The 23,886-nt window shown below is 40.9% G+C and overlaps 1 protein-coding gene and 1 long non-coding RNA gene across 9 annotated transcripts in view; both read right to left on the reverse strand.

The window, feature by feature from the left end:
• The window catches only part of LOC118362260 (calcipressin-3-like), a 96,726-nt gene that overhangs the window by 34,678 nt on the left and 38,162 nt on the right, over positions 1-23,886 (reverse strand). For 6 of the 8 annotated variants that reach the window (XR_008086044.1, XR_008086042.1, XR_008086041.1 and 3 more), the window contains exon 3: positions 22,806-22,904. The exons of 1 other annotated variant lie outside the window; for it this stretch is intronic. Coding sequence is in view for 2 of the 7 variants with exons in the window: in XM_035742460.2 (XP_035598353.1) it covers positions 22,806-22,904 (99 nt within the window). In the remaining 5 variants the exon portion in view is untranslated. Of the gene's footprint in view, positions 1-22,805; positions 22,905-23,681; positions 23,745-23,886 lie in introns of those variants that run through there. One more of the 8 variants, XM_052485839.1, reaches the window with a different exon arrangement.
• Positions 141-2,991, reverse strand: LOC127913563 (uncharacterized). Its single transcript, XR_008086047.1, has 3 exons — positions 609-2,991; positions 419-544; positions 141-354 (listed from the first exon to the last, which is right to left on the reverse strand). It is a non-coding gene; the product is annotated as an uncharacterized LOC127913563 (long non-coding RNA).

Here is a 23,886-nt window from a genome sequence, read left to right on the forward strand (position 1 = left end):
CTGTCAAAATGGAACTGTCTTTGACATAGATATTAGATACCAGACTTACGCTCTGCTTGTCTATGATTTGAAGTCTCTCTGAATAATACTGCCTATGATTGTAATAAGGCGAAATGACTTACATTTATGTTTGAGTGCCAGTCTGTTTGTGCCATCATGCCAACTCCTTTTCCACCATTTTCATGCTAAAAATGTTTGTCTTGACAATGACAGCATACAGCAATGGATTTGTTATTTCTTTGTTTTACCTTTTATTTATTCACGGTGGCCAATTGAGACTCATTCTGAATGGTGCCCTGACAACAAAAAATGCTCAAATCAAATGAATGAAATAAAAAAATCAACCAAAACAACCTACAAGCACATATAAACTACATTTCAACAACACAAATACATGATTAAAATCAACCAAAACAACCTACAGCACATATAAACTACATTTCAACAACACAAATACATGATTAAAATCAACCAAAACAACCTACAGCACATATAAACTACATTTCAACAACACAAATACATGATTAAAATCAACCAAAACAACCTACAAGCACATATAAACTACATTTCAACAACACAAATACATGATTAAAATCAACCAAAACAACCTACAGCACATATAAACTACATTTCAACAACACAAATACATGATTAAAATCAACCAAAACACTCGCAAACCTCACTGAATTCATTCCTCATTTTAAACGACCCTATTGGCACCAGGGACTCAAGATGTCATGTGGTTAGTAAATGATTCCAAACACAGGAACGTTAAAACTATGGGCTGGTTGACCTCGGTTGGTAGAGACACAAGGGACCTCAGGAGGTAACCAACCCTGTGTGTTTGGTGCCTTTTATTTGCATACTTTTTATAACAGAGAAGTGAGACACTCAGTGGCCAGTTTATTAGGTACACCCATCTAGTACTGGGTAGGACTCCCCTTTGCCTCCAGAACAGCCTCGGGGCTCGGAAACGTTGCTCAATTGGTATCAAGGGACCGAACGTGTGCAAGGAAAATAATCCCCAAACCATTACACCACTGCCACCAGTCTGTACCGTTGACACCAGGACTCGTTGGCCATGGACTCATGCTACTTACGCCAAATCCTTTAAAGAACAATGTACACCAAAGATAACAAGTGATAGACAACAATACAGATAAAAATGTATAAATAAAAACGGTGTGCAGGTGTGGTTGAAAGCACAAGAACTGATATAAAAACCACAGCAAACAAACAAATTATTTACAAGACATAAGTACCCAAATAAAAAGCTTTGTTAAAACAGAAAATTAAATGCACATATGAATTGATCAGTAATCACACACAAAAAAAATATATATATTTGTTTTGTTGAAATGTGTGTGTTTATGTGAGTGTGTGAGAGTTAGGCTATAAGGAGGAGACTACTGAGTAGTTTGGTTCATCAGCTTGACCCCCGGTCTTTACAGAGGAGATTACAGAGTAGTTTTGTTCATCAGGCTGACCCACAGTCTTTATGGAGGAGACTACTGAGTAGTTTGGTTCATCAGCTTGACCCCGGTCTTTACGGAGGAGATTACAGAGTAGTTGGGTTCATCAGGCTGACCCACAGTCTTTACGGAGAAGATTACTGAGTAGTTTGGTTCATCAGCTTGACCCCCGGTCTTTACGGAGGAGATTACAGAGTAGTTTGGTTCATCAGGCTGACCCACAGTCTTTATGGAGGAGATTACAGAGTAGTTTGGTTCATCAGCTTGACCCCCGGTCTTTACGGAGAAGATTACTGAGTAGTTTTGTTCATAAGCTCCGTTATTTGCCTGTTTGTGGCCCGCCTGTTAGCTGGCACGATTCGTGCCATTCTCCTTCTCCTTCAAGCTGTTTTTGCCCACAGGACTGCAGCTGACTGGATGTGTTTTGTTTGTCGCACCATTCTCTGTAAACCCTTAGACACTGTCGTACGTGAAAAGCCCAGGAGGCCGGCTGTTTCTGCGATACTGGAACTGTCGTGCCTGGCACTGAGGATCATACCATGCTCAAAGTCGCTTAGATCACTAGTTTTGCCCATTCAATCGAACAGTAACTGAATGCCTCGATGCCTGTTTGCCTGCTTTATAAAGCAAGCTACGGCCACGTGACTCACTGTCTGTAGGAGCGAACCATTTTAGTGAATGGGGTTCACTAAAATGGCCACTGAGTGTATGTTGGCAAGAGCGCAAACGGATCTGTGACCAAGAGCACAAACAGATCTGGGAACAGTTTACTCAGGCTTTCCACAGTTAACAATATATTACTACATACTGTACTTAAGATAAAAGGCTTGAGGAACCCTACGACATTGGTTGGGTAGTAGTAGTAGTACTACAGTATACGACTGGATCTCATCTGTAGAGCTTCATTTAATCTTCTACAAGTGGGTCACCGGACCACAATGTTCCACCATGTTATCCCATTTCTCATGTACACACACACACACGCGCACACACACACACACACACACACACACACACACACACACACACACACACACACACACACACACACACACACACACACACACACACACACACACACACACACACACACACACACACACACACACACACACACACACTCGCATTAACATCTGCTAACCATGTGTATGTGACCGATAAAGTTTGATTTAATTTGACATACCTCTACATTAACAGACATTATACACACATATACATTCACAAACACAATGTACTGTATAGGTGTGTGTTTGTGAATGTATAGGTGTGTGTATAGGTGTGTGTTTTTGTGTGTGTGCCCATGAATTAGTTATCCCCACGGCCGCTTGGGTTTCACAACACAGAACGCACGCACGCACGCACGCACGCACGCACGCACGCACGCACGCACGCACGCACGCACGCACGCACGCACGCACGCACGCACACACACACACACACACACACACACACACACACACACACACACACACACACACACACACACACACACACACACACACACACACACACACACACACACACACACACACACACACACACACACAATCTGTGGGTTAAAAACAAACTGCTCCTTCCATTACTAGGGGTTGCCACCTCATTCATCTCCAATACCAAATGATTCAGTACCATGTTTTTAAAAATTGCTAACAAGCATCGGTCAATACTGAAGCCACTTTTTCAAAACACTTCACAGTCTGCATTACCAACAAAACACTTCACACACTCCGCATTACCAACAAAACACTTCACATTACTGCATTACCAACAAAACACTTCACAGTCTGCATTACCAACAAAACACTTCACATTCTGCATTACCAACAAAACACTTCACATTACTGCATTACCAACAAAACACTTCACAGTCTGAATTACCAACAAAACACTTCACTACATTACTGCATTACCAACAAAACACTTCAGTCTGCATTACCAACAAAATACTTCACACACTGCATTACCAACAAAACACTTCACTACATTACTGCATTACCAACAAAACACTTCACAGTCTGAATTACCAACAAAACACTTCACTACATTACTGCATTACCAACAAAACACTTCACAGTCTGAATTACCAACAAAACACTTCACTACATTACTGCATTACCAACAAAACACTTCACAGTCTGCATTACCAACAAAACACTTCACTACATTACTGCATTACCAACATGTATCTTGGACAAACAGTTAATCTCACCTCTAAATCTCACTCAAACCACTCTTAGGTTCTTATTCTCAGAGTCAAAAACTCAACAGACACTATTAAAGCTCAGCCAAGTTTATGAGACATGTTTCCACCAACACAAGTAAATATACTCCAATTTAGATGCACTCCTCCTTCTCTCCAACCCGTACATCTTTTATGGTTTGACAGGAAGACAAAGTGATGGGGTAATAAACCGGTCCTCCTCCCTTAAGGTGACCTGACCTCAACCCCCTTGATGCCTAATCCAAAGCTCTCCACCCGTATCACTTATAGCAATCATATGACTGCCTCCCCTCTTGTCAGCACATTCCAAAGCCATCTGGCTCCTACAGATAACCATTAACTTCTGATGTAAAAACCAGGTTCTATCACCCCTCAGATACTATAGTATTCCTTCTGATGTATCATGTCTCTAGTATAACAATGTTTCAAGTTTGAGAAGTCAGAACCCAGAATCTAAAACCACCAAAACCCTTAATACTTGTGTTTAACTAAGCTTGTTCGACCATAACACTGGCAACAATTCTCACTCAGAAAGCATACATTGTCACTCATAACACACTGATTATTTTTCAGAGTAAATAACCCACGGACACTAGAGAAGATTCAACTAAGTTTAATTCTTCCCAAAGGTTCTGTACAGCTGTATTCAGACAACCCAACCTTTCTCTCCAACACAGTTATATAGATCCTACTTAAGAAACTCCCTCTCTCCAATCCTTACATGTATGGTTTAACAGGAAAAGAGTAACAAGATCCCAAACCCTTACTACTCCCTTCAGGTGACCTGTCCTCACCTCCTGACCTCAACCCCTCCTTCACCTAATCCACAGATGTCCATCTGTCTCCCCTGTATCAACACAGTGCTCTGCTCCCGTCCGCCCAACACATTCCACAGCTATCTGTCTTTCTACAGATATTCTATGCTTCTTCTCTATCATTTATTTAATATCTCAATGTTCAAAATGTCGAATCAAACACCAATATACATATGGAATTACATAAATGATAAATGTTTTTCTTTGAGGTTTGAATGATTTTTCACAAAAATCAGTATTTCATTATAGAAAAAGAATAACACCTTTTCACTTTATTGACTTGTACTAAAGTATATGTAACAAGAATGAATCAGAAATGCAGCAATTTGCTTCAATAGCCTTGATACTATTCTATATGGTTGCATATAGTAATTAAAAATAAATGTATTTCACCTTTATTAAACCAGGTAGGTCAGTTGAGAACAAGTTCTCATTTACAACTGTGACCTGGCCAAGATAAAGCAAAGCAGTGCGACAAAAACAACAACACAGAGTTACACATAACAAACGTACAGTCAATAACACAATAGAAAGATCTATATACAGTGTGTGCAAATGTAGAAGATAAAGGAGGTAAGGCAATAAATAGGCCATAGAGGCAAAATAATTACAATTTAGCATTAACACTGGAGTGACAGATGTGCAGATTATGATGTGCAAGTAGAGATACTGTGGTGCAAGAGCAAGAGGATAAATAACAATATGGGTGTGCTATTTACAGATTGGCTGTGTGCAGGTACAGCGATTTAGTAAGCTGCTCAGACAGCTGATACTTAAAGTTAGAGAGGGAAATGTAAGACTTCAGCTTCAGTGATTTCTGCAATTCGTTCCAATCATTGGCAGCAGAGAACTGGAAGGAAAGGCAGCCAAAGGAAGTTTTGGCTTTGGGGATGACCAGTGAACTATACCTGCTGGAGCAGTGCTATGGTTGGGTGTTGCTATGGTGACCAGTGAGATGAGATAAGGCGGGGCTTTACCCAGCAAAGACTTACTGATGATCTGGTGGCTGTGGGTTTGGCTACGAATATGTAGTGCGGGCCAGCCAACGAGAGAATACAGGTCGCAGTGGTGGGTAATATATGGGGCTTTGGTGACAAAACGGATGGCACTGTGATAGACTACATTCAGTTTGCAAAGTAAAATGTTGGAGGCTATTTTGTAAATGACATCCCCGAAGTCAAGGATCGGTAGAACAGTCAGTTTTATGAGGGTATGTTTGGCATCATGAGTGAAGGAGGCCTTGTTGCAAAATAGGAAGCTGATTCTAGATTTAATTTTGTATTGGAGATGCTTAATGTGAGTCTGGAAGGAGAGTTTACAGTCTAACCAGACACCTAAGTATTTGTAGTTGTTCACATATTCTATGTCAGAACCATCCAGAGTAGTGACGCTAGTCAGGCGGTTAACAATCGGTTGAAGAGCATGCATTTAGTTCGGCATTTAGAGGCCACGGAAGGAGTGTTGTACGGCATTGAAGCTCGTTTGGAGGTTTGTTAACACAGTGTCCAAATAAGGGCCAAATGTATACAGACTGGTGTCGTCTGCGTAGAGGGGGATCAGAGAATCACCAGCAGCAAGAGTGACATCACTGATATATATAGAGAAAAGAGTCGGCCCGAGAATTGAACCCTGTGGCACCCCCATAGAGACTGCCAGAGGTCTGGACAACTGGACCTCTGATTTGACACACTGAACTCTGAGAAGCAGTTGGTGAACCAGGCGAGGCAGTCACTTGAGAAACCAAAGCTATTGAGTCTGCCGATAAGAATGCGGTGATTGACAGAGTCGAAAGCCTTGGCCAGGTCGATGAAGACGGCTGCACAGTACTGTTTTTTTAAATGATGGCGGTTATGATATCATTTAGGACTTTGAGTGTGGCTGAGGTGCACCCATGACCAGCTTGGTAACCAGATTGTATAGTGGAGAAGATACGGTGGGATTCAAAATGGTCGGGGATCTGTTTGTTAACTTGGCTTTTGAAGATTTTAGAAAGGCAGGGCAGGGCAGTTTACATACACCGTAGCCAAATACATTTAAACTCAGTTTTTCACAATTCCTGACACTAAATTCTAGTAAAATTCCCTGTCTTAGTTCAGTTAGGATCACCACTTAAATTAAGAATGTGAAATGTCATAATAATAGTAGAGAGAAGTATTTATTTCAGCTGTTATTTCTTTCATCACATTCCCAGTGGGTCGGAAGCTTACATACAATGGGGCAAAAAAGTATTTAGTCAGCCACCAATTGTGCAAGTTCTTCCACTTAAAAAGATGAGAGAGGCTTGTAATTTTCATCATAGGTACATTTCAACTATGCCAGATAAAATTAGAAAAAAATCCAGAAAATCACATTGTAGGATTTTTAATGAATTTATTTGCAAATTATGGTGGAAGATAAGTATTTGGTCACTTACAAACAAGCAAGATTTCTGGCTCTCACAGACCTGTAACTTCTTCTTTAAGAGGCTCCTCTGTCCTCCACTTGTTACCTGTATTAATGGCACCTGTTTGAACTTGTTATCAGTATAAAAGACACCTGTCCACAACCTCAAAATATCACACTCCAAACTCCACTATGGCCATGCCAAAGAGCTGTCAATGGACACCAGAAACAATATTGTAGACCTGCACCAGGCTGGGAAGACTGAATCTGCAATAGGTAAGCAGCTTGGTTTGAAGAAATCAACTAAGGGAGCAATTATTAAAAATGGAAGACATAGAAGACCACTGATAATCTCCCTCGATCTGGGGCTCCACGCAAGATCTCACCCCGTGGGGTCAAAATGACTTTGTTGTCCTTAAGCCATTTTGCCACAACTTTAGAAGTATTCTTGGGGTCATTGTCCACTTGGAAGACCCATTTGCGACCAAGCTTAATTTCCTGACGAGCGTCTTGAGATGTCCTTCCTGCAGCAAAGCACCCCCACAACATGATGCTGCCACCCCCGTGCTTCACGGCTGGGATGGTGTTCTTCGGCGTGCAAGTCTCCCCCTTTTTCCTCCAAACATAATGATGATCATTATGGCCAAACAGTTCTATTTTTGTTTCATTAGACCAGGTGACATTTCTCCAAAAAGTACAATTTTAGTCCCCATGTGCAGTTGCAAACTGTAGTCTTGCTTTTTGGCGGTTTTGGAGCAGCGGCTTCTTCTTTGCTGAGCAGGCTTTTAGGTTATGACGATATAGGACTTGTTTTACTGTGGATATAGATACTTTTGTACCTATTTCCTCCAGCATCTTCACAAGGTCCTTTGCTGTTGTTCTGGGATTGACTTGCACTTTTCGCACCAAAGTACGTTCATCTCTAGGAGACAGAACGCATCTCCTTCCTGAGCGGTATGATGGCTGCGTGGTCCCATGGTGTTTATACTCGCATACTATTGTTTGTACAGATGAATGTTTTACCTTCAGGCATTTGTAAATTGCTCCCAAGGATGAATAAGACTTGTGGAGGTCTCCATTTTCTCATGATATCAAGCAAAGATGCACTGAGTTTGAAGGTAGGCCTTGAAATACATCCACAGGTACACCTCCAATTGACTCGAATTATGTCAATTAGCCTATCAGAAACTTCTAAAGCCATGACATCATTTTCTGGAATTTTCCAAGCTGTTTAAAGGCACAGTCAACTTAGTGTATGTAAACCTCTGACCCACTGGAATTGTGATACAGTGAATTTTCTGTCTGTAAACAACTGTTGGAAAAATTACTTGCGTCATGCACACAGTAGATGTCTTAACCAACTTGCCAAAACTATAGTTTGTTAAGAAATTTGTGGAGTGGTTGAAAAACATGTTTTAATGACTCAAACCTAAGTGTATGTGAACTTCTGACTTCAACTGTACATGTCAGTACATACACACATGAAAAGATAAATAACGTCCTTGACTCCACCTTATATAAACTTAAAATCGGGTGCTGGATCCTCATATATCATCCAAAAAACAGAATTAGGACAGCCCTCCTGTAAATAAAGTTAAATTGACATATTGTTATTGACGCACAAACATTTTTGGGGTATGAGCCCTTCTTTAGAGTGAAAGGCAATGACAATCAATGTCAAAACAACAAGATCTCACAGGTTGGGCATCATTTTAAATTCCCAGTCAGTATCGACCCAATTAAGAGATCCCAGCAGAGGGCGCTGTAGGGGAAACATGACCATCAAATAAAGATAGACACACAATTCCAATACATTATGCTGTCCTTACCTAAATGTTCTGCCTATTTAGAACCTACTAATGCATTACCAAAGCTGGGGTCATTTGTGTAATATGTGCCAATGTCTATTAACCACTTCCTTGATCGACCTTGAAATGGGACTGTATGTGGACACCTACGTTTCTGAGGGAGGAGAGGGATTCCTTTGACGTGGTTGCAATAATGCATTCTGCTCAGTTTGTCTTACTCTATTAAGACAATTGCCCAATAATTCTTCTGTATACCCTCTTGTTTTGAATCACTCACATAAATCTTTGGCATGTACATCAAATGATAAATCAGAGTCACATATACGCCTAATGCCAAGGAGTTGGCTATATGGTGTCATGATTTGCCCTCTTGGGTAAGGATCATAGGTGCCAGATTCCCCCCCCCCCCTCTCTCTCTCACCACAGTTTTATGATGGTCGTAAATACCTACAACTCCCTCTCCCACTTTGCAGAAATGGAAGTTAAAAATCCCTTTGTTACCACAGAGAGACTTTGCAGTACAGTAACATCAAAAGGTTGAATAATGAACAAATATTTCTGTAATCCAATCAGTTGGAATGGTCCGTGGGTACTTAAAGAACAACTATGTCAGATCAGTTGTTGTTTTGGGATCTCATTAAGGACGGTGTAACAACATAACTGTATCTCTAAATGTATATACTTCCCAGTTGTCAGGTTTACATCCAAATGTTGTGGAACTTATAGGATTAAATTTGAAACTATTTGTGAGAAGATGACATGTGATGTAAGCCTTCTAAATGAGAATTGTTTTTCATATAAACGTACTACCCAGTCAGTGACCACACCCACGTGAGCACAGACATTATGTCGGCGTCATGGAACGCCCCCTTTTGCCAGAGTGCATAAAACCCCTCCTAATGAAATTTACAGTAGACCAAGCAGGCGGACGGTGTTGAACCGGACGTCACGAATGGTTACAATCTACGGGACCAGAAAAACGTGGAGTGTGGCTGCACGTTGAAATGGTTGGAATTTAAATGAGACAGCATGAGCTGAAAGGTACGAAATGGTTAGAAACTCAAACTCTCTCGAAGACGAAGAAGAAGAAGACTACACAGTAACATTCAGTCTGAAGCTGTTTAAGTACTTTAGTCTAGTAAAACTCGACCGAGAACCACCGGGTGGTACTCTGAAAGAACCATTCTGCAGCTACAAAGGACATGGTGACCTCTGGTGGACAACTAGAAACTTACACAACCAGATACTTTGTGTTGAATTACTCCCCGTAGATGGATCGAGTGTTTTCAACAGAGAGACAGCAAAGACATACACACATAAATAGGTACATTGCAATTCTTTCGAATGAGCGGCCATTCATTTGCAAAGTATTCACATTTCCATGAGCATAGTTATCAGCTGTATACACGACAGTGGAATTCCTTTGTCTCTTATTACTGGCCACCCATTCCAAAACTGACTGCAACTCTTTGTTAAGGGTTTCAGTGACTTCATTAGCTGTGGTTGCTGATGCATATATGGTTGAATCATCAGCATACATGGACACACATTCTTTGTTTAATGGTAAAATTAGAAGAGTAGAGGGCCTAGAGAGCTGCCCTGCGGTACACCACACTTTACATGTTTGACATTAGAGAAGCTTCCATTAAAGAAAACCCTCTGAGTTCTATTAGATATATTATCAATTTCTGTCAACCAATCATCAGTCATTTGTGTCAGTGCAGTACATGTTGAGTGCCCTTCTCTATAAGCATGCTGAAAGTATTTTGTTAATTTGCTTACAGAGAAATACCATTGTATTTGGTCAAACACTATTTTTTCCAACGGTTTGCTTGGGTGGCAGAAGGACTTTGGCTTCCCTCCAGGCCTGAGGACAAACACTTTCCTCTAGGCTCAGATTAAATATATGACAGACAGGAGTGGCTATAGAGTCAGCTACCATCCTCAGTAGCTTTCCATCTAAGTTGTCAATGTCAGGAGGTTTTACAAAATTCTAACTTAAAATGATTTTCTTTCATTAATATTTTTTTTATGCATAGGTATGATGGCTCACTGTTCCTTGTTGGCATTTCCTGCCTAAGTTTTCCCCCTTGAAGTAATCATTAAAATTAAGTAATCATTCAAATACATGGTAACAATTAAAGGCGGTGACTAAGCCATCTGATTCGATGAATGGTGGAGTTGAATGTCTTTCTGCCAATAATTTCATTTAAAGTACTCCAAATTGTTTTTCCACCATTCTTTATATCAATGATATTGGCTTCATAATATAGTTTATTAATATTTATTTTTTATTTAATTTCTCAATTTGCAGTAAGTCAGACAGTCAGATGTGCAACAGGACTTATTAGCCACTCCTTTTGCCCCATCTCTTTCAACCATTTTTAAATTCCTCATCAATGCATGGAGCCTGAACAGCTCTAACAGTCAGTCTCTTAACAGTTTCTTTATCAATAATTGGAAGAATCAATTTCATCAAGTCATCCCTAAACACACTGATTGATGCAACGTTGTTTTCACATCATTTCAATGAAATTACGTTGAACTAACATGGAATAGATGTTGAATTGACGTCCACATCAATGAATAAAAAGCTTTGTCCCAGTGTAAGGGATTTCCTCCTCTACTTCTGAAGAGGAGAGGCGAGAAGGATCGGAGGACCAATATGCGGCGTGGTAAGTGTCCATGGTTCTTTTAATAAGAAATTGTACACATGAACAACTGAATACAAAAACAATAAACGTGGAATGAACGAAACCCAAAACAGTACCGTGTGGTGAAAAACACAGACACGGAAACAAACACCCACAAACACACAGTGAAAGCCAGGCTACCTAAGTATGATTCTCAATCAGAGACAACTAATGACACCTGCCTCTGATTGAGAACCATACTAGGCCGAAACATAGAAATCCCAAAATCATATAAAAACAAACATAGACTACCCACCCCAACTCATGCCCTGACCAGACTAAATAATGACAAAACAAAGGAAATAAAGGTCAGAATGTGACACCCACATTCCATTTGCTTATAGCTGAAGGTTTTTCCTTTAGACTTCACCTTATCGTCTCACAACCCTGTCATCCTGGCTCCCGTAACCCGACCCAGTCATTCTTCTACGTCACTCCAGCGGACATAGTTCTAACCTTTCTAACGTGACACCCGAGACCCAGAGCCTCTCTAAGGTTTTGGGGGAATGTGAGCCGACCGTGGCCCAATTCGACATGTCCCCAGACTGGGAGAAGTAAAAACCTGAGCCCCATGCTCCCCGGCCTGGTCCACCTGCCAGGGCCAGATCTGGTTTCCCACCTGGACAGAACATAGTAACAGCCGTCCGCATCGTCCGCCACTCTTCCCCCTCTCCTTTACCGGTCCGTCTGACACACGCTGTTTGTCTAAATCTCTACTATGTAAACATCTACACAGCTGTTTTGGAGTGGTTATATCATCGAGCAAGTGCTGCCCTCTGTGACGGCTTGCTGAGTGCAACCTTGCAGGTTATTTGCTGATTGTTTGAAATATGTATAGACTTTTATCACTGCAGGTTGTTTTATATGATATGATGACCTTGCAAGCCAAACAGCAATCCAAATGTTCCATGTTTTCAATAAAATGTAATTTCATAATCTCAAACATGACGTTTTGACACATTTCATTTTAGCTGATGTACTGTACTAGGGCTGGGTGGTATACCGTATTTCACTACCGGTATGGATGTACTGACCGGTTTGGGTTTTTACTTTACCTTCTATAACGGTACTTCACTTGGCGCGTGTAATGTCCGTTTTTTTTAGTTTCTCCATTTTCTACTTGAGTCGTTTTTCTCCCTTCTGCTGCATGTCGTGTTCCACACCAGGCCCTACCCCCTGTCACTCAAAGAGAGAGCTGTTGCTCGACCACAGAGTCACAAACACTTCCTTGCCGGTCACAATGCTGCACAGTCAGATAGATGCAGTACGATGTTGGTGACATGCTGCTTTCCACAAGTGTTCTATAATTACACTTATAGTTTGTGTATCCCACTGTCTGCAAACTACTGTCTCCTAGTTTGTCTTTTCTTAGCAAGTTGTGACTAAAATAAATCTTGTTAGCCGCTAATGCTAATTGACAGTTATCTGGCTAGCTAGCATGGTAAATGTACGAGTCAGAACAAGCGATCTAATACAGCCTGTTACCAATGCTGGTGTAGGCCTAGATACGCATTTTGTTTGTGCAACTGTGTTGTCTAAATCAGAGAGCAATAGGTGAAGCATGAATGGGGTGGCAGGTAGCCTAGTTGTTAGTGCGGTGGACTAGTATCCCCGAGCTGACAAGGTACAAATCGGTCATTCTGCCCCTGAACAAGGCAGTTAACCCACTGTTCCTAGGCTGTCATTGAAAATAAGAATTTCTTAACTGACATGCCTAGATAAGTAAAGGTAAAATGAATATGTTAGCTAGCTACATGTGATGTGAGAGGTTGAACCAAAGCTTGTTGCCTGCCTTCTCGCCTTTGGGACAACAACTCCTATTGTTAAGGCGGAGAAATTATCAAGTGGAGGACCATTCTCCTCAGTGAATTTCAGAAAAATAGTGAAACATTAATAAAGTTATAATTTTTAAATAAAACTACATTAAATATATTCCCATCACCAAATAAAGAATTCATTATAGTTGAATTGAACAATATAAAACAACCATAAAGGAGAAAGCCCCATTGAAATCACTTATAATGTATGTGTTGCAACCCTAGAGTCATGAACTACTCATAAAGCACATTTATAACTTTTATTATTAAAAACCATAAAAATACCGCCCGAAATTTGAAAAATATCAGATGATATTTTGGTCATATCACCCAGCCCTATACTGTACCATTAGTATATGCTTGATAAATAGTCAAGAGACCAAAACACAGATCTCAGCAAAAACATAGACCATACAGGAGTCGAAGTGAGCTGGCCAGGCATCAAAACAGGTGTGACTCCTCAAAGCTCTACGCTGAGTTTCCAGGACGACAGTCAGAGGTGACACAGACAACTGCCATTGTTATGATGGTAGGCTTGGGAACAGACCAGCAGGCCTCAACTGCTGATGGAAAGAAAGTAGGGTTCTACAGTCCTGGGATTTAGTTTGGATGGATGGAGGTTTGCTGACACAACATTATCAGAGACGGAATTAACAACAACTACCTTATTCCATCTTGCTGAGTCACTGAGAGAGAGAGTGAGAGTGAGTGTGAGTGTGAGTGTGTGTGTGTGTGTGTGTGTGTGTGTGTGTGTGTGTGTGTGTGTGTGTGTGTGTGTATAGGATGTCTAGTATCTAGTGTGTAGCTCACAGAATATGTTGTTTCTCTCCTATCTGTAGTTTCCTAATAATGGGTTCCAGTGTTTTAGGAAGAGGTCATGTCTTAAACAGCCCTCACGTTTGGTTGTCCTCTAATGCTTAAACGTGCCCAGTTTACAATCCATCAGTGAACTTCACGCACCTAATGCATTTATCGACATACCTGGTCCCTTACACTAAGGGGAAGTTATATATCTATCTATATATATATATATATATATATACACACATATATATATTTATACATCTTAGTAGTAAAACATAATGTATTGGTGTGTGTGTGATAGTCATATGCATGTGTGTATTTTTTCTCTGTGGTGTGTGTGCGTAATGTGTATGTTCATGCGCATGTGTGTTTGCATGTATGTGCGTGTATACTGTATGATGTTTGACGTGTACCAATTAGAGAGCCTGTTCATCTATTTCATTCCTTACGCATGTTAATCTGCTGATGCTGCTCTATATTCTCCAGGTAATAACACACCACCACACAGATTAACACATCAGCTATCTCCGGTACTATAGCAACTGCTAAGGTCTAGGCCAGCAATCGACATAAACTAACCCTGTTAGCATCAGCTATCTCAGGTCCTATTGCAACTGCCAGCCATCCACTTATACTAACCCTGTTAGCATCAGCTATCTCCGGTCCTATAGCAACTGCTAAGGACTAGGCCAGCAATCAACTTGACTTGTTATGGCTGGGGGCAGTATTGAGTAGCTTGGATGAATAAGATGCCCAGAGTAAACTACCTGCTACTCAGGCCCAGTTGCTAATATATGCATATCATTAATAGATTTGGATAGAAAACACTCTGACGTTTCTGAAACTGTTTGAATGATGTCCGTGAGTATAACATAACTCATATGAGAGGCAAAAACCAGAGGCTATCTGAAAAAAACATAGTATGGTAGTTGGTGGTGGTAGCCTAGCGGTTAACAGCGTTGGGTGAGTAACCAAAAAGGTTGCTGGTTTGAATCCCCAAGCTGGCAAGGTGGGAAAAGCTGCCGTTCTGCCCTTGAGCAAGGCAGTTAACCCCCAACAACAACTGCTCCCTGGGCCCCGACGATGTGGACGTTGATTAAGGCAGCCCCGCACTGCTCTGATTCAGAGGGGTTGGGTTAAATGCGGAAAACACATTTTGATTGAATGCATTCAGTTGTGCAATTGACCAGGTATCTCACTTTCCTGCCCAAGTCTGATCCTATCCAAACAGGCAGCAAGGTTTGGGTTACTAAGGTTCCTCTACCAATGCCGATACAGGGTGTTAGTAGAGAAATGCATAGTAACACCCTGCACATGAGCGAGACAGAGGTCAAGTATGATATTGTTGGTGGCAATTCCTCAATATGACAGAATCAGAACAGTACCCATATCAGTTGCAGGTTGGCCATGAACCACCACAAGATGGACAGAGTATCCTTCACAAGCAGACACTGTATCACTATAACCAACAATAGCATCGCACATTTCCCCTCAATTCCTACCACCTCAACAAGCTCACAAATGTTTGTTCATAGAATGTAAATGGGAAAGTTGTTTCTCAAAGACCCACAGGCTCCAGGTCATCTATACATCTTTGCTAGGTAAAGCTTCGCCTTATCTCAGCTCACTGGTCACGATAACAACACCCACCCGTAGCACACGCTCCAGCAGGTATATCTCACTGGTCATCCCCAAAGCTAACACCTCCTTTGGCAGCCGTTCCTTCCAGTTCTCTGCTGCCAATGATTGGAACGAATTGCAAAAATCTCTGAAGCTGGAGACTTATATCTCCCTCACTAACTTTAAACATCAGCTATCTGAGCAGCTAACCGATCTCTGCAGCTGTACACAGCCCATCTGTCAATAGCCCATCCAATCTACCTACCTCATCCCCATATTGTTTTTATTTACTTTTCTCCTCTTTTGCACAAGAATATCATCATACATCAATATACATCATCATCTGCACATCTATCACTCCAGTGTTAATTTGCTAAATTGTAATTACTTATTTTTTTCTATTGTGTTATTGACTGTACGCTTGTTTATTCCATGTGTAACTCTGTGTTGTTGTTTGTGTCGCACTGCTCTGCTTTGCTTTATCTTGGCCAGGTCGCAGTTGTAAATGAGAACTTGTTCTCAACTAGCCTACCTTGTTAAATAAAGGTGAAATAAATATACCAAAAATAACCAAAGGAGAACTTTTAGGGAACATTTTGTGCTAGCTCGGTAACATTCATATCTCAGTTATAGCTTAGAACACCATGCTGAAATATGAATGTTATTGACTGTGAATCACAGTGATCCATTCCGTGGTCCATCACAGCCTATAGTAGTTCAGTTAACCCAGATGCACAGCCTAAAGCAGAGCGGGATGATCAGGCATCTGTATATTACAGTTTTGTTCAATTGCTAACATGCATTGGTCAAAACTGAAGTCCCATTGTCAAAACTCTTCACACAGTCAAGGGAAACAGAAGTGTATGTGGACCAAACTGGGAATCATTTTTCATTGTTTTCACACAAAATGCATTCAATGATCACATTCTCCGAAATCCATGAACTCTTTTCTCATTCATACTCCACCACCTGCAAAACTATATATTTGAAGCACGTTTTCAAATGCTAACACCCTGTTTCCAAAACTGTTAACACATTCAAAACAGAATGATGGCAAAAGTCATGCATTTCTGCAGTAACCAGATTGAAACATATAGAAAATCTCAGCAGAATATTTAATCATTATATATCCACCCCGACAAATCAGAAACAACATGCCACTTCTAAAGAAAGCTGAGTATGTATTCACCATTGAGGTATACACTTACAGCTAAAAGCCTACCCAGGAGTCCTGTTTTTAGTCTTGTTACCAAACATGGTACATCCACAGCTATGCATAATGTAAAGTACTGTGGCCAAATGCAAAAGAGAGGGAGAACTAGAACCCTCACAGTACTGTACAATATGAGTGATTATACTATACATGTTGATGAGAACTAGAACCCTCACAGTACTGTACAGTACGAGTGATTATACTATACATGTTGATGAGAACTAGAACCCTCACAGTACTGTACAATATGAGTGATTATACTTTGTTGATGAGAATTAGAACCCTCACGGTACTGTACAGTATGAGTGATTATACTAGTTGATGAGAACTAGAACCCTCACAGTACTGTACAGTGTTTATACTATACATGTTGATGAGAACTAGAACCCTCACAGTACTGTACAGTACGAGTGATTATACTATACATGTTGATGAGAACTAGAACCCTCACAGTACTGTACAGTGTGAGTGATTATACTATACATGTTGATGAGAACTAGAACCCTCACAGTACTGTACAGTGTGAGTGATTATACTATACATGTTGATGGTTTTATTTTATTATTATTGCAGCCCTGGAATTTTAAGAATTCGTTTTTTGTTTCAACTTTTTATTTTTCACATGTAAATTACTATCTGTAAAGTGATATAAAACAACCAAATACATTTATTTTTTAATTACTATATGCAACGATATAGAATAGTATCAAGGCTATTGAAGCAAATTGCTGCATTTCTGATTCATTCTTCTTAGATATACTTTGGTACAAGTCAATAAAGTGAAAAGGTGTTATTCTTTTTCAACAATGAAATACTGATTTATGTGAAAGAGCATTCAAACCTCAAAGAAGAACGTTTATCATTTATGTAATGCTCCCTATTGTTAGTGTTTTTAGATCAGTGTGTTATGCATGCTTTCTGAATGAGAATTGTTGCCAATGTTCTGGTCAAAAGAGGTCATTTTGAGACATGTATGACATGTTTTGGTGGTTTGAGTGAGTTTTAGAGGTGAGATTTACTGTTTGTCCAAGATGCAGGTTGGTAATTCAGACTGTGTGAAGTGTTTTGTTGGTAATGCAGACTGTGAAGTGTTTTGTTGGTAATGCAGTAATGTAGTGAAGTGTTTTGTTGGTAATTCAGACTGTGAAGTGTTTTGTTGGTAATGCAGTAATGTAGTGAAGTGTTTTGTTGGTAATGCAGTAATGTAGTGAAGTGTTTTGTTGGTAATGCAGACTGTGTGAAGTGTTTTGTTAGTAATTCAGACTGTGAAGTGTTTTGTTGGTAATGCAGACTGGGTGAAGTGTTTTGTTGGTAATTCAGACTGTGAAGTGTTTTGTTGGTAATGCAGACTGTGTGAAGTGTTTTGTTGGTAATGCAGAATGGGTGAAGTGTTTTGTTGGTAATTCAGACTGTGAAGTGTTTTGTTGGTAATGCAGACTGTGTGAAGTGTTTTGTTGGTAATTCAGACAGAAGTGTTTTGTTGGTAATGCAGACTGTGAAGTGTTTTGTTGGTAATGCAGACTGTGAAGTGTTTTGTTGGTAATGCAGACTGTGTTAAGTGTTTTGTTGGTAATTCAGACTGAAGTGTTTTGTTGGTAATGCAGACTGTGAAGTGTTTTGTTGGTAATGCAGTAATGTAGTGAAGTGTTTTGTTGGTAATGCAGACTGTGAAGTGTTTTGTTGGTAATGCAGTAATGTAGTGAAGTGTTTTGTTGATAATGCAGACTGTGTGAAGTGTTTTGTTGGTAATGCAGTAATGTAGTGAAGTGTTTTGTTGGTAATGCAGACTGTGAAGTGTTTTGTTGGTAATGCAGACTGTGAAGTGTTTTGTTGGTAATGCAGACTGTGTGAAGTGTTTTGTTGGTAATGCAGTAATGTAGTGAAGTGTTTTGTTGGTAATGCAGGCTGTGAAGTGTTTTGTTGGTAATGCAGGCTGTGAAGTGTTTTGTTGGTAATGCAGACTGGGTGAAGAGTTTTGAAAAGTGGCTTCAGTATTGACCGATGCTTGTTAGCAATTGAAAAAAAACGGTAATTTTTATTTTACCTTTATTTAACTAGGCAAGTCAGTTAAGAACAAATTCTTATTTTCAATGACGGCCTTGGAACAGTAAATAGAGACACACAGGGAACAGATGAGATGAACCAACGGCAAGCTGCCTGGGAGAGATGAGCTCAATCAGAGCCTTCCCTAACCCCATTCGTTCCCCACTAATCTCGCCCCCCCCCCTCACCTAATGTCCTCTTGTCCCCAGGACGTGCCAGAAACCAGGATTAGTTCAGATCTATCTGCCATCCTCCCCCAAAGTCAGCCCATTCGCTCCCCTTTCTCTCTCTGTCCCCACAGATGTTTTTGAAGGCTGCACTCAGATCAGTCTCAGTACAGATTAGACCGATCGGGGTAGTAGGATGAGGGCTTGTGGTTTTTCCGATGACATAAAAAATGTGCACTTGCATAACATGCACAACAAACAAGGCAAGCATAAACATAAGCTAGTCTGCCAAGAAGTGGGACGTCTGCGTTGCATGATGTTACGCTCATCCTCAGGCAAGATGTGCTAGTAGGGTTTTGGGAGTCTGTGGTGAAGAGTTATATGCAGAGCTCAGGTGCTGGAGGGGAGAACGTGGACTTGGAGATGAGCTGCTGTTTATCAAGACAAGGTGGTATGAGCCTGTCTGTTCTGTTTACCGTACCTTTCCCCTTAGGTCAAATACCTTTGGGTGCTTGTCTATACTCTTTCTCTCTCTGCGCGCGCGCGCGCGTGTGTGTGTGTGGTTGGAACCGATCCAGGGAACAGAAAAAAAAGAAGAAAAAAAACCACACACAACAACGTGCCTATGCAAAGCCCTCACTCTGTCACTCAGAAATTGCACATTCATACTAAACCTATGACAATGTTTGTATTGGTAGTGGTATGATTTGGGATTATGCTGGTTCATTGTTTAGCGAGCGATACAAAAGACTCCACTTTGCCAGATGACAACAGTGCATTAAGAAAGGATTCAGACCCCTTCTCTTTTTCCACATTTTCTTACATTACAGCCTTATTCTAAAATCGATTAAATAAATACAAATCTTTATCAATCTACACATAGTACCCCACTTTAGCAAATGTATAAAAAATGTAAAACAGAAATACCTCATTTACATTATTATTCAGACCCTTTGCTATGAGACTCGAAATCGAGCTCAGGTGCATCCTGTTTCCATTGATCATACTTGAGATGTTTCTATAACTTCATTTGGAGTCCAACTGTGGTAAATTCAATTGAATAAGTTTGGAATCACCAAGACTCTTCCTAGAGATGGCCGCCCAGCCAAACTTTGCAATCGAGGGAGAAGAGCCTTGGTCGGGGAGGTGACCAAGTACCCGATGGTCACTCTGACAGAACTCCAGAGTTCCTCTGTGGAGATGGGGAGAACCTTCCAGAAGGACATCCATATCTGCAGCACTCCACCAGGCCTTTATGTTAGAGTGGCCAGAAAGAAGCCACTCCTCAGTAAAAGGCGCATGACAGCCCGCGTAGAGTTTGCCAAAACGCACCTAAAGATTCTTAGACCATCAGAAACAAGATTTTCTGGTCTGATGAAACCAAGATTGAACTCTTTGGCCTGAATGTCAAGCGTCTCGTCTGGAGGAAACCTAGCACCATCCCTACGATGAAGCATGGTGGTGGCAGCATCATGCTGTGGGGATGTTTTTCAGTGGCAGGGACTAGGAGACTAGTCAAGATCGAAGGAAAGATGAACAGAGCAAAGTACAGAGAGATCCTTGATGAAAACCTGTTCCAGAGCACATAGGACCTCAGAATGGATCGAAGGTTCACCTTCCAACAGGACAATGACCCTAATTACACAGCCAAGACAATGCAGGAGTGGCTTCGGGACATCAATCAATCAAATGTATTTATAAAGCCCTTATTACATCAGCCGATATCTCAAAGTGCTGTACAGAAACCCAGCCTTAAACCCCAAACAGCAAGCAATGCAGGTATAGAAGCACTGTGGCTAGGAGAAACTCCCTACAAAGGCAGGAACCTAGGAGGAAACCTAGAGGAAACAGGCTCTGAGGGGTGGCCAGTCCTCTTCTGACATGTCTCCAAATGTCCTTGAGTGGCCCAGCCAGAGCCTGGACTTGAACCCGATCTAACATCTCTGGAGAGACCGAAAAATAGCTGTGCAGCAACGCTCTCCATTCAACCTGACAGAGCTTGAGAGGATCTACATAGAAGAATGTGAGAAACTCCCCAAGACTCGAGGCTGTAATCGCTGCCAAAGGTGCTTCAACAAAGTACTGAGTAAAGGGTCTGAATATTTATGGAAATGTGATATTTAAGTTTTTTGTTTTTAATAAATTTGCAAAATGTTCTAAAAACCTGTTTTTGCTTTGTCATTAAGGGCTATTGTGTGTTGATTGACACAATTTTAGAATAATGCTGCAATGTAACAAAATGTGGAAAAAGGTCTGAAGAGGTCTGAAAACTTTCCAAATGCACTGTATGTGACCCGTCAAATGAGCCAGGTGTGTCTGGGGGTGATTACAGCCATCTATTGTATTTCATGAACATCGTGTACATGTAGACGTATCTGGGATTGGTTGTAGCATTTCCTTCACATGACCCATCAATTTAGACCAGTGTGTCAGGTACTGTATACGTCATCTAATAATTATGAAATATTTTCAGCTGGACACTTTCTGGTTCTTGATATTGCTTTTATGCAAGAAACCATTTCACTGTAGCATTTACACCTTCTGTATCTTGTGCATGTGACAAATAAACTTAGGTTTGATTTGATATAGTGTGTTTATTTTTACCAGAGACGGTAATGTGAAGAACATGACCTGCATAAGAGTCAGGTATAGGATATATATATATATATTTCATAGGTTTAAAAAGGGAAAGAAAGGAATGATATTAGCCATTACTTTTGGGGGATTCCAACCAGTTTGGAACTTTATGTTGCTGGTCGCAACAGTGGAACTGAATGGAAAAAATAAATACTTCTGTTCAGAATTTTTTTTACATTCCGACCCCTGTTGTGCAGACATGTGCACAATGTTTATGTTTTCTGAGAACATGGCGGCATTACCGTGTACTTTGACTCGTAGTATAGGATCTCTGTTCAGACTGATGAACTGTACTAAGGAAAGACGTAGGATAACGGAATCTTAATAAGTTATTGTTCTGGGACGGCATGTGCTGGGCTCTGTGCTGTACAACAGGCTACAATGGATGGCAAATGGCCTCAATCCCCAATGACAGTCTGTGGATAGGAAACACGTGGCTAAGGAATCTGAAAGGGTTCAGTGGGAAAGCCATGGCTTTGACCACCATCTGTGTGGCATTTAAAGTAAACACTGGCACTTTCTAATGTCAAGGATTTAGGCATCTCAGTACCATCTGCCTCCATGACTGTTGTATTGGATGCATGTGCTCTTATGTATCTGGCACACCAGCAATGCTGAAAGGGAGGTCAGACTCTGACACTGCGTGTAAACTGCTCCTCGCTTCTGTTCTGTGCTCTTCCACATGTTCAATTCAACAACCCCCCCTCCTATAAAGCCCCTGCTTTTAAGAATGTAACTTGCATAGGCCTACTAAAAGGGATCAGTGATGCGACAGCGAGATGTAGTCTATAGCGCATACAGTAAAAACAAAAGTCTGCCCCCCATCTCCCCCTCTCGTCCACACTTCAGCAAACCCACACACGTCAATCAATGGCACCGAGGGCATCCATGCGCATTCAGGGCGTGCATTTTGATGAGCTGCGTTTTCATTGATAAAAAAAAAACCAAGGGTGAACGTAAGCAAGACAGGCACTTTGGGACATGCAGAAACAACGGGTCTTTGAGTATGAACAGACAAAAAATGAAGAAATATTAAAAGTTTTTTCACAAACAGACAAAAATTCTAAAATATTCAACGTGCGGTTTTATGAAACTGTAACGTCATAGGCCTACCTGCAGCTTGTCGGACGTAAACACCTCTGTGTCTACCTCGCAGGCGATGATGGTCACCATCTCCAGTTTCATATTTATTGATGGCATTCCCTTTCGTAGCTGAGAGAAAAGATAAATAAAATAAATTATTTCGTTCGGTCCTTGTCTGCTTCAGAGAAAGCGCAGTCGCAGCCTCGCAGGTGATTGTAACTCCAATAATGGGTTCGCTTCGGATGAGGTGGTATCCTCACAGTTTGGGTGCGCTATTTGAAGTGAGTGATGCCGCAGTAGAAAACTCGCTCTCCCCGCTCCAACACAGAGCGGCGGTCAGAAACATTCGCGAGTGCACCAACCAGCGCGCGTTCGGGCACAACATTGACGTCATTATCAGCCTCGTTTGTTCATTTGCGATGCTGTTTGTCGGAGCACTGCAGCTTGTGGAGCTACACTTCAGTTCTGTTATTTATTTTTTCTTCTCATTTAGCCCATGAACATAACTGCGACAATAGCTCTGAAATTATGTATTCTAGGCCTACTTCTAACCCAGTAACAATAATCAGAACTGCCTATTATGAAGTCCACAAAAAATATCCTGGAATAGAATTTCACTATTTCACTATTGGTTTCATAAATGCAGCTTTCTTTCTTTCTTTCTTCAGAAACGGAATGCACCATCTAATGTTTTACTCTATGCTAGTAAGTTTGAGTCTGTTCCATTTAAATACTTTTCCATGTAGGACTATCCTGTTATTGAAATATCAGAGTTACTTCAATAAGTAAAAACAATCCAGACAAGTCCACTATAGCCTGCTAATTTACTGCATAACGTAGTGGACATTGCAGAAGCAGCCTGTAGTGTAGTATCTACAGTAAACACAGTTGCCATATCTCCCTTACTAGTTCAGCCTTATCCGATTGGTCCAAACTTCCAACAGGCTTCAGCATTGCATAACCTCACACTCATCAACTCTGGCACAAGCTCTCGGTTTCATCATTCACTAGCTAAGACAATAAGCCACGATGAGTAGGCAATAGGCTGGACGAAGCAGCGGGCTATTTCTGTCTGTCTGTGTGTCATGTCATTCATCACAGGGTACATTGT

This window comes from Oncorhynchus keta, chromosome 29, assembly GCF_023373465.1.
Source record: "Oncorhynchus keta strain PuntledgeMale-10-30-2019 chromosome 29, Oket_V2, whole genome shotgun sequence".
NCBI lineage: Eukaryota > Metazoa > Chordata > Actinopteri > Salmoniformes > Salmonidae > Oncorhynchus > Oncorhynchus keta.